The sequence below is a fragment of the Syngnathus acus genome, chromosome 3, assembly GCF_901709675.1.
Source record: "Syngnathus acus chromosome 3, fSynAcu1.2, whole genome shotgun sequence".
Classification (NCBI taxonomy): domain Eukaryota; kingdom Metazoa; phylum Chordata; class Actinopteri; order Syngnathiformes; family Syngnathidae; genus Syngnathus; species Syngnathus acus.
This window is the reverse complement of record NC_051089.1, coordinates 4,329,460-4,348,293: the sequence shown is the minus strand read 5'-3', so window position 1 is coordinate 4,348,293 and position 18,834 is coordinate 4,329,460. Positions and strand designations below refer to the sequence as shown.

General features: G+C 43.9%; 1 protein-coding gene across 3 annotated transcripts in view; it reads right to left on the bottom strand.

The window, feature by feature from the left end:
* Positions 1-4,870: 4,870 nt before the first annotated feature.
* The window catches only part of nkd1 (NKD inhibitor of WNT signaling pathway 1), a 34,467-nt gene continuing 20,503 nt past the window's right edge, over positions 4,871-18,834 (bottom strand). For all 3 annotated transcript variants that reach the window (XM_037248582.1, XM_037248583.1, XM_037248584.1), the window contains exons 7-13: positions 11,274-11,325; positions 8,940-9,028; positions 8,568-8,663; positions 7,294-7,441; positions 6,661-6,742; positions 6,422-6,555; positions 4,871-6,081 (exon numbers count right to left, since the gene is read on the bottom strand). In XM_037248582.1, coding sequence (XP_037104477.1) covers positions 5,546-6,081; positions 6,422-6,555; positions 6,661-6,742; positions 7,294-7,441; positions 8,568-8,663; positions 8,940-9,028; positions 11,274-11,325 — 1,137 coding nt within the window. In that variant the 3' untranslated portion in view covers positions 4,871-5,545. The remainder of the gene's footprint in view (positions 6,082-6,421; positions 6,556-6,660; positions 6,743-7,293; positions 7,442-8,567; positions 8,664-8,939; positions 9,029-11,273; positions 11,326-18,834) is intronic.

Genomic DNA, 18,834 nt, shown 5'->3' with positions numbered 1-18,834 from the left:
CTTTTAGCAGCTGACTTAGAGGGAGGTACGAGATTTGCCAAAGTCTCGCATGATGTCATGACAGATTTGCTCCACCACTCCTGCGATCTGAAAAGTCATCACTCGGGCCTTTGCCTTCAAGGTCACGTCCAGATTCCCCCTGACCTTCAATGTGTTGTGGCTCGAGACTTGTTGGACATTCACGACCGTGCCTCGGCCGCGCAGGCCCTGCTTTCAAGTGCGGCCCCCCGTGCTACAGAGGCACCTTGCAGCTCGACATCCCCCCGCGTTCACTTTGTACCTTCGACAGCACGGCGCCACATCAAAGCGCCGCCGCCTCCAGCTTTGATGTTTTGCCGAAATAGAGAAAGCGAGAGAGTGAGTGCGAGAGACTCAAAGAAAGAAGGAGGCAGTCGTGATATGAGGGGCTGTCAGGGACATAATTCAGGATCACCTCTCATATACAATGCGGAAACTCTCACGCGCGCACAACTGAAATTTCTTTTGCTCACATTCGTCTCAACTCAACTTCTTTTCTAGAGCACTTCTAAAACCATCACCGTAGACAGCAGGCTAGTATATACAGGGGCCACCAGGACCAAACACTACTTCGGTCTTATTTTCCATGAAATTCAGAGCCTTACCTCGAGACATGTAAAAAGTGGCCTTAATGAGGGAAAAAGTCATTTGAGGGGATTGCATAGTGAAAGGAAATACCATCTTTGTTTTAAAACAGCAGGGGCCCCAAAATCGAACCCTGTGGAACACCATCCGAAATTGGGGCAGAGCGGGACTCAAAGACTAATACAGTTGTTGACTTGTTGTTCTTATTAACTGATTTCTCCAAAACAAATCAATAAAACTAAAAATGTGAGCTAACACGTTTTTGAGGGGGAAAAATGGCACATTTCGGATGGCCGTTTGAGTGTTAAAAATGCATGTCTCCTTTAATATTAAATGTCAAAATAAATACATACCTGCTAGCCTCACCTCATTTGCAGTTGCTTTTAACACCTTACACTAGTAGTTAATTGAACTCACCCGAAAAACAGTCTTAAGTGTTTTTATTTCTTGCACCATCTAGGCACACATAAAAGGCAAGCCCTTGCCAATTAGCATTAACCCCACCTCACCACCATCACCACCACACAGAGCTTTGGTTTCCCGCTCTTGAGTAAGCGGCGAATTGCCATCATTTGCATTATCCGTGGCACATCGGCTTTGAAGTCGGAAGGATTGGGGGGGGGGAGAAGAAGGCTCCGCTTATTATCCGGCGTGGAAAAAAAAAAAGTGTTCAAAGGCCATAGATTGAGTGGAACAGATGTACATTAGCATTGCTCCTGCGCTGCTAATATTTTAGCATCTTGACTGTGCTTTTTTTGGAGTGAATTTTGCACCCCGCTGAGTTCAATTCACACATCAAAGCTGCAACGAGTGAGACATACTCTCATAGACATGTACACACATTTAAGTCAACGGCATTTGACAAAACGACCTTACCGGCATACTAGTAGCTCGAACTGACCGACTAGCTAGTTAGCTAATTGACTAACTTGCAAGAAAAACTATTTAACTGACTGACCCGGCGAATTAATCAGCTAATGATGAACCAAAGGAGTCAAATCGCTTACTTACTGAAAGCCTCGTTGAATGGCCTAGTTAGAGTTCAATTTGTATTATTATATTGTATGTATATTATATTGTATGTATATTATTATGATTATATTTTTGTATTATTGTGTGTATTGTATGTATATTATTATTATATTTTTGTATTATTATTATTATATTTTTGTACCTCAACTTCTACGACAAAAAAAAATAACAGCATGGTGTTGCTTCACTTTGGACCATTTTGAATGCACTTTACATTGAGTGAGGCTCAAGCCAAGCCTGTGAAATTGAAAAATGTCAAGATTGACATGCTCCAGAGATCCTCTCGTCACTTTAAACATGCTTACAAATGAGCATAAATCTGCCACAAAAGAGGAAGTTGTGTAACCTATCTCATTTCTTAGCAGTTTAACGGCTAACAAATGTATCATGGCTGTAGGAAAAAAAAAACTGTGAAACGGTTTGGTCTTGCTTTAAAAATCTCCATATTTTGTCATCTTTGTTGAGGTGGGGGAGACCAATCTTATGGCCCGGAGCCGGGCGCTCTGCGGTGGCCCAGGCCGGAGATAAGACGCTACATGAAAGCAGCGAGTTCTGAGCAGCTGTGCTCACACATTTGGAACCACAACAGCTTTAGACGCTGTAAATCCACAGGGGATTTTCACATTACCAACCACACTTAGAGCGGGATCTGAATTTCTTCTTGAATTTTATCCCTGTCGTGATGTCACCACAGGGGCACCATTTCGACAATGAGCATGAGGTCATGCTCGGAGGTATCTTGGCTTCAACACTGTTACTGACAAGTCGGCCCCCAGATATGGAATTCAGGACCGTCCTTGAGCAAGACATCAAGTCCCCAACTGGACTATGGCATCCATCATATGTGATGATGACACAAAGCAAATCTTACACACAGACACACAAAAACGAGTGAGTCAATTTCCCCCTAGGTTGACAATTAAAAGGACATTCTTCTTCCTTATTCTTTTAGATGTGAGCACATGAAAGCATTTGCCGGAAACCAAATGCAAAGGGAAAAAAGTTTGCTACAATGAGATTCATTGTCTCTTTTGGGAAGGAGGGGGGGGTTGCATTTGGACTCTAGAGGGCAGTAGAGGGTGTCACATGTGCATAGCAAGAACTTGAAATTGACGAGGATCCAAATAAAATAGGGAGCACCGTGAATAACCCTTAATTCATAAATATGGATCAATATATTGCATATTATATTGCAAACAGAAAACAACATGGGCAGAATTATTAATAACAGATTGATACTTTAATAAACAGGTAGGTGTCCCCTAAAACTCTAAAGCACCCCCTCGGCACAGATACGCTGTTCAATAAATAAAGTCAGCTACACGAGTTAGAGATGCTAAACAAAAGTCATGGTATAAAAGAGTTGAGTAAAGGTCCTTCTTTTAAATGGGAAGTCAAGCGTCCCCACTGGTCTGATGAGTATTGCATGTGTGGAATAGGAATTATCCATTCATCCATCTTCTATACTGCTCGTCCCCAGAAGTCCCAGTGCTGCCAGAATATGAATTAAGTAGACAATAAATCCACCCGTTTTTACCCATCTCAGGCGGCGGCCATTTTGTTACTTGAAAATGACATCACAATACGAAAGGGCTCAGGTAACAAGCAATCACGGCTAACCCGTTTTCTGGGTTTGGTCATGTGACGTTTGCAAGCTGAGCTCTTATGGCATATGGTGATGTTAAAAAAAAAAAAAAAAAAAATCACTTGACTTCCCCTTTAAAATGGGAGAAAGTGGCTGATTAGCAAGGAGGAAAGTGGATTGAAATAACAGGAGTGCCCAACAAAACAAAATAAGACCAAAAGACTTTAAGAAATAACTTATCCCAACTCTCAACAGATACTCAAACACGGGTAACAAAGTGAGGATGCACTTTTCTAAAATAAGTTGCTGCCTGGTTTTGGGGCGTGACTGATGGCCTCACCCTAAATTCCTCAAGAGCGGCGACCAATCAGACCACGTTGTGACCATTTCTAAGCTATGATGACGTACACGACGACAAAAAAACTGGGTGGAGGAGGTCAACGTATGGAACCCAGCTGTAAAGCCTCGCCCGGAGGAACGTGTAGTGCAGCATTCCTGAACCGAATCATATACACCAAATATGGAAAATGTCAATTGATGTCAAGACTTAACTGCTATGAGGAGAGTTGCGCACCATGTGGTCACTCCGCAGTGTTGCGCATTTGTGGCGCCTGCCTGCACCCAGAGTGGGCTGCCGGATAGTGTGACCCCCCCCCCCAGCCTGGGGAATGAAGACACCCGAGGAATGGAGACAGCTGGGAGAGCAACAACACAAACTGTTGTTGGCGCAGAGCACATGGTGAAACACTCCATGGCGTTGGGTGGACGAGGGAGGGCTGAGATATACAGAAAAGCGAGCTTGCAATAGAAAGTGGCCAAACCAGTGAAGAAAAACCCGAATTGTGAAGGGATGCAAAAAAAAAACATAAACCAAGACGTTTTGTACTCACGCAATTAAACCCGAAACAATAACAGGCATCTGGAAAAAAAATGAAAGCACATGTGAGATGGGCTTTCGCTCGACGTCATTGGTCACGCCGCCTAAAGCGGATCGCTCGTCTGAGCTCAAACGTGATTGATTGCGAGCTTTGTCTTTGAACGAATCACGTGCAAGTCACGTGTCGATGGTGGCTTCAAAGGATTGTTTGATTATTATTATGATCTCATCTTGAGCACGGATGCCTTTAAACGGGGTGAGCCGTCGTTAACAATTGACTGATTCACTATCATCGTGTCTAAATTCGTCCAGCATGACTTCAGTTGTGGGAATTAAATGGCTCTGTCTGCTTTATAAATTAAATATAACGATAATCGCATCAAAAAGAAGGAGTTGGGATTGTAAATCATTTGGTCATGAAAAAAAAAAAAAAAAAGTGATTATTTGGTACAAAAGTGTAACGAGATGGGCATGCAAGGTCAAAGCAGATAAAGACAGTCACTGTAATACAAAAAGAGGCTTTGCACAGTTGTAAAAAAGTGGAAGCAAAAAAAAAACAAAAAAAGCAAACAGTTTTAAAGCATTGATACAAAGTTGTCACATTATCAATAAAGCTTATAAAATTCATAATATATATATAATATATATGTACCTTATATACAGTCAGTTAGTCAATGTAAGGAACGCTACTGCGGAGTGAAAAAATACATGAAAAAAAGTGAAAATTAGGATTAAATTAGAGGTAGCAGCAGATTCGGGATTTTTTTTTTTTTTTTTTCCTCAACATCTTCCTTCCTTAAGGGATACTCAAATTGGCTTCTTCATTTTCCACTTTAAATACTTGCACGGCCACAGAATGTTTTTTTTTTTTGACAGACACAGTGTCATAACACGCACACACGCACGCCGCTTCCTTCATAAGTGTTCATCTTAGTCCAACTTCAGCCTCGTTGCTTAGTGGTCTGGAAAGGTTCTGGTGGGTTGTACCAAACCAGTAACGGCACCAGAACCGTGTAAAAAGGGGGTGCTATGGATGAAGGGTCCAACTCTGTGATCTTCAAGTAGTCCTGAATGCTCCAAGCTGTCCATAACACTGATTTATCTTCTATCAGCTTTTCATGACAAGTAGTGGTAGTGGCGGCGGCACTCTTGTGGGTCCACCTATGTTCCTGTGTATCAAAAAATGTGGGGTGGCCGTTTCGAGTTTTTGCGTCCAGGAAGTCCATAAATGGGCAGACATTCAGGAGTGGCTGGTGACTCCTAAAGGGTCCCAAAGTAGGGTGGATGTGGTGACAATGGTTTCCCGGGGGGGTCCCAAAGCAGGACAGGAGATCGGGCCTCGTAGAAGAGAGGGTGGCAGTGGTGGAGTTCATGGTAGTGGTGGTTCGCTAATTGCAGCTCACCCACTTCCTATGTCAGAAGAATCTCAAAGAGGCTCTCAAAGTGGTTCAGGACTGGTAGAAGTGGTGGTAGTGGTGGTGGTGTTCATGGTGGTGGTGGTGCTCATGACGCTGTACCACCTGCGCCAGCCGGCCCTCATAGAGCAGAACCCCGGGCAGGTCCCTGACCTGCTCCCTCTCCGTCCCGGCCCCCAGCAGGGTGCCGAGCGTCCGGCACGCCTGCTGCTCCTTGGAGCGCTGCTTGTGCTTGCGGTAAGGGGCGGCCGACTGGTGAGGGGGGGTTTGGCTGGGGAGGGCCGGAGGGGCCGGGAGACCCCTGTTCCGCATCACCCGCCCGCTGAGCTGAGCTGGGGGAGTGCGGCTGTGGGTCTTGGGGGAGCGGACGGCGGATTTGCCGGGTTCTTGGCCTCGTGTCCGAGCGGGGTGGAGACCCTCGGGAGGGCCGGCGTCCGTGACGGCTTGCAAACGCCGATGGTGGTGAGGCGGCGGATGGTGGGAGTGGCCGTTTTCTGGCTCGTGGGATCGAGAGCGCGTCTGATTGGACGAGCGGGTCTGGGGTTCTGCCTTGGGTTGCTCTGCAGTCGCTTTGAGACAAATACAAGATTGTCACGTTCTTTTTCTTTTCTCCTCCCCTTTGTCATGACAATAACTTTTTCACACGGCGCAGAAGTTTGCTTCATATATTTCAAAACAAGATTTTGATTTTTTTGAAACATCAGTGACTCCACTGACTCTTGATTACATTTTTAAAGCCCCTTCTAGTCAATTTTAAGATTTTGGTAACATATAGAACTTGTCATTTAAAAAAAATAAAATAAAAAACGGAGGTTTTTTTTTCTTTTCACGACCCACATTAACAACCAAAGGGCTCGGTTCCTACCACTGTACCGATTGAACTAGTATCTCCAGAGCACGTCCACTCACCGGCTCCAAATCGGGACGTGTAGTTCTCGATGCCGGCCAGGTCCAAGTAGTGGTTCCGCCGCTCCAGGTTCTCATCCACGCAATGGCGCTGGCAGCCCGGCTGGGTGTGGCTGTGCTGGTCGCTGTGGTGGCGCCTGCCATTTAAGCACCTCTCATTTAGAGCAAGGTAAAACGCTTCGTAATTTGAGCAGAAGCAAAAAAAAAAAAAGTAGAACCGAGAATAAAAAGTTCCGATTTACCTTATCAGCGCTCGACTTTTTTTGTCTGCACTCTTGGGGTCTTCTGCGCACTTGTCGTTTCTCTCCCTTGGGTGGGATGCATCTGTGTGTCGGGAAGGGCGGGGGACAGAAGGCTATTATCAATGAGAACAGCGCATACACACACACACACACACACACACACACACACACACACGAGCGCAACAACAACCGTCGCGCAAGAAGAAAGCAACCTTTATTTCTGGATTTTTACTTTGAAGATCTACAGAGGAGCGAGAAGAAGAAAAACAAGAAGGGGGGAAAAAAAACCAACAACAACGCTTCATTTATTCAATGTTCAACTCCCAGCATCTTCTCAATTAAAGATGGGAAAAACAGAGTTAGAAGAGACTTGAGAAAGAGTTTAACAATAAAGACGGCAGATCTGACGCAGGCTGAAATTAGCATAAAGGCGAACGGGCGATGTCGGATTTCCCTCGAGGTGTGTTAAAAACAGGACGGCGGCGGGTAACAATACAAGGATGTATATTTTTGTGCTACTTTTCCCCCTCATGAGTCGTCATAGAGAAAGGTGAAGTTTTTGACAGCTTATTTCTTTTTTTTTACAATTTTATACTCCTCTTCATTTCTGGTGAACTACTTGATTTGTCGTACCTGCGCCGCCCTGCGTGCAAGTCCTCCATCTCTGGCTGGAGTCCGGCGCTACCGACAGCTTGACCCGCAAGGTCTTACTGCTGCTGGGAGAATGGTTGACGGAGGCGTCCACCACCTCGTAGATGGTGTGCAGGAGGCTTGTGATGTCCTGAAGGTCACAAAGACGGACGGCCATTACTGTACCGTTCACAACAAACCTGACATTTTTGGAACTACAATGGGATCTTAATTTAGGTCAGGGGTGTTAAACTCATTTTTTGTGGCGGGCTGCGTCGTATTCATAATTTCCTTGGGAGGGCCATTATGACTGTCAACCCAAATAAATGTATGAACGTCTCATATTAGTCGACACAACCAACTGATGAGTAACTAATTTTGAAATGAGAGATGAGTAAAAACTGTTCAAAAAGATGATTGCTAGAAACATCTGTATTTTTTTTTTTAAACGTGAAGACAATTTGCAATTTTAGTATTGACACAAAGTCGATGCACAATTTGTCTTTGCGGGCCAAATATAATTATAGTCTGGGCCAAATTTGGCCCACGGGCCACAGTTTGACCGATCTGATTTTAGGTTCTTCCAAAAAAAAAATATAAGCCGAATTTGCCAACTACCTTACATTTGTTAAAGCGTGAGTTCCTGTTCCTGTTAAATCAAGATTCCGCTGTACAATCTGCCAAACGGGGCTCCATTGTAAACTGCTGAGAATTTGTCAGATTATCCCTCCCTCTAACAACAAAAGAAAGCTCAATATGCGGGAACGGATGCACACTTCGGTTTCAGGTGCAGACACCGAGGAGGAAAAAACATCTTCTGTGGCGCGACAGCATGAAAAGGAGCTGGAGAAGAAAGCGGCTGCCGTCTCGTGAGTCGAGCGGCCGCCGGCAACGGCTCCACATACGCACTGACACGGAACTTTCCGGGTGTTCTCTTGGATCTCTACTGGCACCGAGCACGCCTTGGCTGGCAGGAAGGGAAAGACTAAAAAGAGGCTTTTTTGACGGTAGAATTTTCGTTTGAGCACGGCGGCGGTGGCTCACAATCAGACTGTTTGATTTTATTTGATTTATTTGCCATTATTTTGGTGTCGTTATCTCGTTCCCCCTGAAATGTTGTTTTGAGGTATGCGCTCATTCTTTGATGTTTAATTCGGGAAATACTGCGGCTTGATTAATAAAAGAAAATTCCAGATGTTCATATGGGCGGGGATTGTCCTGGCAGATGTGTGTCATTGACTTGTTCATTCATCGATCAAAGGCTTGCGCTAATTTACCTCTCGGGTAACTTTCCCGTTGTTGTCAAAGTCGTAGAGGGTGAACGTCCACTCTTGTCGGTTGTCCTCCTCCATGGACACGGCGCACTCCAGCTCCTGGGATGGCACGTGTGTGTCTTTGTCTGGCCTAGCTTCCACTTACCGTATTTTCCGGACTATAAGTCGCAGTTTTTTTTTCATAGTTTGACTGGGGGTGCGACTTATACTCAGGAGCGACTTATATGTGAAATTATATTGTCAAATAAATTTCCCCCCAAAAATCCAACTTATATATGTTTTTTCCCCTTTATTGTGCATTTTTGGGCTGGTGCGACTTATACTCCGGAAAATACGGTAGTTAATAAAGATCGTGTTCCGTGTGGACAAACTTACTTCAAACTGGAGCTGCTTGCCATCGCGCTGCAGCATGGTCTTGTCATCCGAGCAGCAGCCGCCGGATGTCTTCTCCGGGGGCAGGGCCACTGCAAACACATAAAAAAAAATTGTCAGCCTCAAATGGTGGGCGCCGCCCTGACCTGAGGATAGGTTGGCCCTTGGATTATAGCCAAACAGCTGTAATTACACAAAAGTAATATGGTCGTTACATAGTTATATAGCCGTGGGCAAACTAGCTCCTGACATCAAGGAAGACCTGCTTCGTTTCCTACATTTGTTTGCATTATTTGGGGGCATTCAAAGTTTTGGGGGGAATTTAGTAGCAGCGGCAAATTAATGGAAGCGAGGCAGCTTTATTTTTATCATATTTGATATTTTTACGTTTTTATTGGTATTTCATTTACAGGACCATAAAACCAGTGGTGAAGAAATTCTATAGAGCCTTTTGGGCCAGACAACAATTTTCAGTCCATTTGAGTTCCTGTCTCCTGACTGTTTTGGCAGAGCAAAATATTAGGAACAGCACTCAGTACAAGGCTGTGCAGTTATACGTCAGTTCAAACTACGAGCACATACACTATAAATAAAAGCTGCGTCTTGTGCCAGCCTTAAAACCACAAACCTCTGCTATTCAAAAATTCTCATCTGGGGGGGGTAAAAAAAACAAACTCGGGTAAGAAGAATTTTTTTATACTTTGCTATTTTAGTCCTGATTATCCCATCAGAATTTCGCAAAACTGTGATTGATTTTTTTTTTTCTCTCAGTACGAGCAATGTGAACATTTTACCAGCAAACTATTTTGTGCGCATTTTCTTCAACTCGTATTTTCTTACCCAGGTATCTTCTGTCCTTCTACTTAAGTACTTTCGAGTTGAGTTTTCCCACCTCTACAGACCACACCCCCTTCTCCCTCTCTTTTTCGCCTCTCCTCCCATCCTCACTTTGAAGTCCCCCATCCTCCAACCTTCTGGAAGAGGATCAGTCCGGCGCGTGGAATAAAAACAGAATCACTAATTAATTAAGCCGAGTCAAATCGGAAACACTGTTTGTTTGCGTGCCAGCCGGGGCAGCAGACACAACACGACGGCCCACTTTCTTCCCGCGCCATCCGAAAGCGGATCAAAGCCGAAGCGTCTGATCATCCCCTCCTCGTTGGGAGGAAGCCGGAAATGAAAGGCGACATCCCGGGGAACTTTTTTTTCTGGATATTGAGAGAGGAGGGGCTCCCGCTGTTTGATCGTGTGTGAGGGGGCAAATCTGTTCGGCGGCAGGCTCAATATGGCGGCGAGATAGCTACTGAAACGCCGGGAGGAGAAACAGTAATGCAGGATCACTGACCCGCCCCCCCCCCACCCGCCCTTTTAGAAGTCTATACGCCAGGAAGCTGCCGTGGGATTGGCTCCGAGGGGCACGGCGAGGGCAATCCGAGTCTCGCAGGTTGGGAACGCTGCCATGCTCGAGCTCATCCAGCTTGGCTGCTGTATTACACATATCTGCTGCCTCCTGTCCTTCTTCCAAGGCTAAATGCGTGGGGATCAGTAGGATGACTCTGCCTTTGTGGCCAGGAGAAGTCACATTTTCTTCATCTGGTGATCAAGGGACTTAATCCTACTTTTTTTTTTTTAGGGGGTTTTCTTAGCAGCCTAATTGCTAGCCAGCGCACATGTAAGCAAAAAAGCATCTCGGGTTACTTTTCAAATGAGATTATGCATTATTATTAGAAGCAGACTACCTGCTAAATGAAAGTTTTTCTCCCCCCCCCCCCAGCAGAAAGAAAAAACAATTCTAGCTTTATCTGTTCTTTGGCAATCAGTAGTAGAACATAGGATGGTTTCACCCAAAAACCCTCATTTCTGACCAAAAAGCGGAGAAAACAAACTTTTAAGAAGAAATGGCTTTGAGACTAATATATTTTGCTTTTGAGACTTGAATTAGATTGATGTTTGTTTTTTCAAAACAGACTTTTGTTCAAACAGACTGAGCTACTTTAAAATCAACAGGATCCTTGGAGAAAGGATAAGAGCGCCTGAACGCGTGCACATTTTGCCAATTTCCCCATTTCCATCACCTTTCTGCATTCCGTGTGGGTGTCGGCAGCTCTCGTGCGAGTCCCACTTTGAGCAGAGAAGGAGAGGCTTCCAAATCCGAGGATCATGTCACACTAGGGGGCAATCTTTGCATTGGGGGAAGGGAGGGGAGGGGGGGGGGGGGGAGTAAGGGGACCTCATCAGCACATTGCTGGGGTTTAGAGAGTGATGGGGGTGGAGACCTTGGAGGATGCCAGCACAATATATGGCATTAAAAAAAAAAAGAGTTGGTTGATAGCTTACCTTCTAAGCGGTAGTGCTCATCACCAATCTGCTGAGCTTCATTCATGGAGTCCTGAAAGAGAAAAAGAAAGGAAAGAACATTGAGTCATGCCCGTATATCAGCGAGTCTTTCATTTCTGGCACATAAAAAACAAACAGTGCAAATCCACAGCGTGGCATTCCGACACAGAGTGGCAAGCCGACATCTAACCGCGGGCAGTCAGATGTCCATACGCAAACAAAGTTTTACATCAGCACGGGAAGGATAATTGCAGGGCCACAAAGACTGGCAGTCGGGCCCAAGCGACGGCACAGCGAGGGGGAACACTAACACAACTATTTGAGGGATGTTTTCAAACAGCTCAGTCTTTTTAGTCAGGACAACAGTTTTATGTCAGCAGTAAATATTGAACATTTTTTTGGCTACATATTTCATGGATGAAAATGTAGATCAAAGTTGTTCTGAATTATGTGCCACAATTATTTTTAAGGATTTGGTCAATTAGATACACATGAGATGTCAAAATTTACTAAGACATCAGACAGATATATTATTGATCTATCGAACATAATTTGTCCCAGACATGGATTAAATAAAAAAAAAAAAAGCACATCTCCATCACCAACTAGTTGTTTGTTTTCCTGTTTTCTTTTAAACTTGATGAAATAATTAGTAACTGGCTTTCATTACATTTTTGTTTCAAAGACAAAACGACTCCATGGTCGACATCACACTAATTCCTCTAATCCATAAACACTAAGATCGAGTCTCTTGGATGTTTTTTTTCTTTTTTTTTTGTTGATGATGAATGGTGCAAAATGATTGCAGGGAAAGCCAACAGCATGAGAAACAGGAGATGCAGGAATGTGCTAATTGGTTGCTGTCTGTGATGATGGATGGAAACCATTTTATTAAGTATACTAGAGGTGACCACTGGAATTGTTCTGGACTGTGTTAAAATGGGAAATATATCACAAGCCTTTTGATCATTTTACACTGGAACAAGCACGTCCATTTTCTCTTATGTGAAATCCCAAGTTCTGAAATGTAAAAAAAAAAAACCACATACAATCATGACAATGTTTGGAGGGATATTTAAACTTTCAATGATTCAGTGAGTTTTTCAGTCTGGGAAAGCCCCACCAAAATTAGGATTCGGTTGGCCCACGAATAACTTTTTAATCGGGCTTAATTACGTTCAGTTCACTTCTGTTACTGCGTATTTAGCATCCCTTGGTACTTCATTATGATTTTTCTTTTTGTTTTTACAGAGTAGTTAATTTTAAAAGGCTTTGGCCACCAAAAAGTGGCCTCTGGCACCTTACTAACTTTGGCACCGCTGACATGGACTTACTAGCTTTTTTTCCCCCTTGTGTTTGAAAGAAAGAAAAAAAAAAAAAAGGCTACGTTAAATTATACCTACTATGTACTTCTATGTGATTGTGGGAAAGTCCCACAAGGCCTCTTTGGTCTGCGAGCTTTCTGCCTCGGTGAGCCGCCACACAAGCTGACAATTTATGCGGCCGTCGACAGCTCCCCCTGATCGAGGGCCAGGGCCCCGGTCGAAGCGGGCCTCTGGAACTGCGGCGACGGCGGCTACTGGCGCTCTATCAAAACGCGGAAAAAATCTCATTAAGGCCGCGACTGGATGCTTCCGACTCGGCCGCTCAACCGGAGCACGGAAACGCCTTCAGAAGTACTTTTTGTGTGTGTGTGTGTGTGGGTCACAATGCCAAAATAATGAGGGGAACCACAATGATAGATTGTCACTCAGTCGAACGCAGAGCACAGCCAAGGTTGAACTGTTGTCCTATTAGCAAGATGATTCCTGGTTCCCAGAGAATGACAACCAGATCATGTTTTGCCATAACGACTCGAGGATGTTGGACGCTTCCGAGCAAAGTTAAGTTTATTTGTCCCTTGATTATAAACATTGGAATGATTTTTCTAGTTCTAATATGACATCACTGAATGACAGCTCTTCAATATTATGGAAAATTCACTTTTCAGAGCTTCTACAGTGTGAAATTAACTGAGTAAATATTTTCAAATATGTCATTTTCTGAAAATGTGTCCATGGGCAAGCTGTTGCATAACACCTGATATCAGGAAAGCAAAATGTAAATATCCAACATATTAATGATAATAGAAAAATCGTCTGAGAGAACTGAATAAAAGTATTTGAGTGAGGATAGATTCTACTGAAAAGAAAAGTCAATTATTCAATTTGTGAATAGTCTGACGAAAAGAACAGCTGCGCGGCGTTCCGATTCTCGACAAAGCGCTTATCCAGCTGTAAAACATCGATGCCAAAACTGCTAATTAACGTCAAGGTGTAGTGTTACTAAACCTTCCAGAGGAAATACCTTTGCTTTTTCCACCGAGTGTAAGTTGAAGCGATTTCAAAAGGCCAAGAACCCGAAACTGCGCCCACCCTCCCAATTTACATCGCGAAAACAAAAACAAACCACCGTCATTAAACACCGCAGGGTCTTTTGCTTTCCCACCCCCAGAGTGCTCCTGAGATGAAGCCAAGATTGAGGGTGTTGATATGAGCCACAGCAGTCCGACTCGGCCGCCTTCAAAGGAGATCCGTTTTCCGCACATGAAATAACGATCTCAGATAAACACGTTGCAAAGCTGATGCAAGCCATGCGCGGAGGGAGGGAGGGAGGGAGGGAAGACTGATCGTTATGGCAAATAAATGTCTCCGTGTTGCTCCACGGTCCGAAAGATGAATCTGTTACTGACGCTTATTACGGTACGTTGAACCGGTTTCGGGAAACAGCGGGGATACTAGCGAGATGTCAAAGTTGATACAAAGCAGAGATATGCAGGAAGGCAGTGCCAAGAGGAAGTTTTTTTTAATGTACTTGATAAGGAAGTCTTTGGAGTTGAGTCATTTCATTTGAGTCATTAGCCTAGTGGAGCTAATGCTAGCCTGGTGGAGCTCACCTAACCTGCGCTAACACTGCAAGTCTATTTAGCTTTGATATACAGTAATCCCTCGTTTATTGCGGATAATTGGTTCCAAAAACCACCCGCGATAAGTGAAATCCGCGAAGTACGGTCAACAAGAAGTACTGGGCAGGCTAACGAGTTAGCGGAAATATCCTAATGCGCGATCGTGCTATCACGCGAAAAGGACTTCTAAAAGAATGTAAACGAACATTTGGAGCAATAGTACATTGTCCTAAAGGTTAGACACATGTTTCCTCAATTTAGAAGTTTTATTTTGACTTTTAAATGTTTCCTTTAATTTGGAAGATTGTGACGTAGTGAAGCCGCGATTGATGAAACACGAAGTAGCGAAGGATCACTGTTTTTGTGCTTCCAAATTCCGTCCGCCATTTTGCCAATTCGAGACAGACACCTTCTCTGGAACAAACTTTGAGGCCCCACGCTTGACATCCTTTCCGTCACGCCACACCCGCCTCTCTTCCTGTGCCCCCGGGGAGCAAATTATAGCCACGGAGTCACCGTCCGTTGGCATCCGGGCGGGCAGTTCTGAGGAAGCTGCGCTGTGATTAAAGCGCGGCGCACGCTGAGCGACACCGGAGGCTGGACGTGCCAGAAGGGTTACCATCGCGACGCAGGTCGGTTGGCAAGTATCTCGACGCAGAACCACACACAGAGGAGACATTTGAAGTCACGCTTGGGGTTCAGCACGTTTGTGTTTACATTATGTTCTTATACAGTAAAAAATAAAATAAAATTGACGCCCCACTAAACAGGTTTATACGCCCGTATCTTAAAAGGCCAAAAATTTGTTCCAACCCAAAACTCAAACAACTTTTTTTTCTACGTGTACTAATAGTGGAGCTTTACGAGCCTCATTTGAGCGTCTTGCAAACATGCCGATCTCAATGTGCCGTCCACTCCCCATCCCTCCCTCCCTTTTTGTGTTTCTTGTGTGAAGTTGGCCAACATTTTAATGACCCGTTTAGAAAACTTTTACACCTGCAAAGATAAGCTTTTATACTCTTTCTTTTACAAGGCAGTCATCCCCTGGGGGTTGCGAACCCCACCTGTTAGCTCAAGGTAGGCGTCGTTATTAGCGCTTGAAAAACATACAGGCGCTGCAATTAACATTTATCACACTGTTTATCAAAGCGCTACCGCAGCACAGGGGAGGAGCGGGTTGATACGATACGTCAAGAGCAAGAGTTGAACCGCATGATTGCCCCTGCAGCAAATTTAGATGAACCGCAACCCTCAGTTCATGCGCAAGACAGAAGCACCTCTCATTGGCATAAAAACGTCTGCATCAATTGTAAAGAGGCGGATGCGCTCAACAGAATTCTCGGCATTGATGCTTGGAGTTGGCATTTTTAAGATTTTTTTTTTCTAATGAATTGTTGACTTAATTAGCTGCTTTATTTATTTCTTTAATTATTTTATATTATTTTAGTTAACTTAATTAGCTGAATTATTTTTTTAAATATTGTGTTATATAATTCATATTATTCTATTTTTTTATTTATAATTTTATGTTATTTTAGTTGACTTAATTGGCTGAATTATTTTTTAAAATATTTTGTTCTATATTTTATACTATTGTATTCATGATATTTTTTAATAGATTTTTTAAATCACAGCCCAAAATGTGTATGCTGCCAATTGAGATTTTTTTTAAAAGGGCATCCTTCTGGGATAGACGGGACATAAACTTCGAGAAAGGTCCCTCAGAATTGTTTCTTTCTCTCAGAGGCAACCCGTTAAGGCTGTGATTCTGCATGACGCGCTAAGCTAAGGGTGTGGGCTAGCGAGGCGACAGACTGTCGCTTGGCCCCGAACTACAGGTGCTCCAAGCCTGCCAAAAGTGACAAAATTATAAAATTGCTGCCCTCTGAATATTCACAGTAAAATCGACTTCCAAAAGAATGACGAAAAGAAAAGACGGCGAGGGTGAAACGACACGTCTCATTTCCACAAGCTTCTTTGGATCTTGTTTGGATTTCGTCGGGTGTCCTCAAAAGGAAATGAGTCATCTCTGGAACTGTCCTGCTGCGAGGCGCCACGCTTACACGTGTCACACTCGCTAATGGAAAGCAGGACGGATTAGAAGAGCCCAGACGACTCTGTGGCAGCCTCGCTGATCTTTAAGTGCGGCAGAGCGCGCTTAGACGGGTCTGGAGGGCTCTCACAATTAGTTCTTCGTCTGACGCCAGACTTGAGTGGCGCGATGAGGAAGTCTTACCTTAAGGGCGCAGAGGAAGTGACAGGTACTTCAACCTTTCAGCGCACCAGACGGATGAAAGGAAACACTTGGCTGTGTCAAAGTCAAAGGATTTCCTCTTTTAACGCTCGCTTATTCCTCACGGGACAGGAGGCTCCTCTAAAATCGTTCCTATTTTTTTGGTTCCTCGAGTGTCACCGTTTCACGATGCATTAAGGATGTGCATAATAATTAATTAACTGTTAAGACTTTACTTGGTTGTGCAGATTTGGCACGAGTTACACCTGCAAAGACCTTCGCTCCTGGTATCAGATAACACCAGATCGGTATCGGGTCTCTTCGACATGCCACTAAAAATCGGATGTCCTTGATACGTGTCAATTATGTTGCAGCATAAACACAAACTACACTACAGTGAAATTGTAAACAGTTAAAAATACTACATATGCTATGAGTCAAATTGCAGCTGCTTATCCTCATTTAAAGCAAAGGGGGGGGGAACAAAGCTTCAAATTTGCTTCCTGAACCAGTTGTATTTTTTTCACTCCTCGAGATGGCACTCACTGTTCCACATTGTGCTGACTTGAAATTTCATAAATCCCTTGATTGAAACTAACGGTGCCATGTCGAGGAGTCAAAAAAAAATTCAACAATTCACAAATTGTTCCCTCAAACGCTAACCGTACAAGTGGTCCTCAGGTTCCGACAGAGTTCTATTGATACGGTCACAACTTGGGATCTCAAATTTGTATCCGAATGTCAAAGTCAAAGTCAAAGTCAGCTTTATTGTCAATCCCTTCATATGTCAAGACACACAAAGAAACCGAAATTCCGTTTCCTCCATCCCACGGTGACGAGACATACAAGTAGGCGACACAAAACAAAAACAAGAAGGCACAAACCATAAATAATAAATAAAATAAAATAGAATGTGCCATATATCACTAACAATCAAACAACATACTCATTTATCACGCACTCTTTGTATCCTTGAAAAAGTCTCATATAACCGTCTAAAACTGAGGAAATATCAAATCTTTCAATAAATGAAATTCCTCTGTAAATATATAACAGAATCCGGATGCCTACCGGCAACATGCGATGTTATACGATTCAACGTGTTAAACGCTAACTATGATTTACAACCAACTCATCTTATCTTAACTCATATTTCCCACACCTTGTAAACCTCTCAAGTGTTCATGTTCAACAAATCAGCGCCAACTTGGCCAGAGTCTTTTTTTTCCCCCTACTGTGTCCAAGACAGTCCTGCCAGCCGCCACCTCTATAAACATCCCTCACATCTGACCTTTTAACGGTGCGCCTAAAATCTCTAATTACAAAGACAGCCCGAGCTAGGCGAGTAAATGCCGGCGTTCGAAATAGACTGGAAGTACTGTACGCGAGCGCGGCCATTTGCGAGTGGCGCGTTTCTATTCATAGTCAGCCTGGAATTAATGGCTTGTCTATAATGAACTTGGAGCACGACGCATGACTGAAAGTTGCAACATGTCATTAAATCACACACACTGTTTTATGAGTTCCGAACATGAACTTTGAAAATGCGCTAGGTAGCAACCACGGGGGAAAAAAAAAAAACAACATGGGAAGGGAAAAAGTCTCAAGGAACCATGCCAGGACCCATTCGCGTTACTTGAATATATTGGTATATATGTTTTTTTTTTTCCCCATTCTAGCTAGCTGGCTAACTTTGCACTATTGTCATGTGTGCTTTATGCTGCTTTAGGGAAAATTCATATTTCAAATTTCATATTCTTGTAGTTGTCTTTGAGTCATTTCAACACTCAATTATGGGTTCTGTAGTCTGTAGCATATTGTGTAATATAGGGTGCAATTACGTGCTAACTTTAGCGCTAACTATACTGCGTATAACGTGACGATAGACACAACCACCACAAAATGATTCTGAGCTCGTTTTTTTTTCTTCAAATACAATATGTGCCAGAGAGTCACGATCCAACCGTAAAATTAACACATCTGTCTTCCAGTTGCCCCTCAAATTCCGCCTGGCAACAAGTGACCAGTGCAAAAAAAACATTGAGCATTCCGAAAACAAGGCGACCACGATGCATCCGCCGATTGTTTACGATATTGAATATGTTTGGATCAACAATCGCTATGAACTCATGTGTGATCTGTTGACGTCCCATCAAGAGTTTTGCTAGAACATGGCAACTTGGGGGTCCTTCTCAACGTTGAGTAGGAGGAGGTGAATTCAAAGGTCTTCAAGTGCACACACAGGGTGAGGGTCCTCCCTGGGCACCCGTGGAGCATAAACACTGGAGGAGAAGATGGTCTGTTTGTCTTTTCCCGCCTCCCAAAACACATTCCTCCAGACATGGCGGCACAGGAAGAGCAGAGGAGACCCTTTGGAAGCGCCG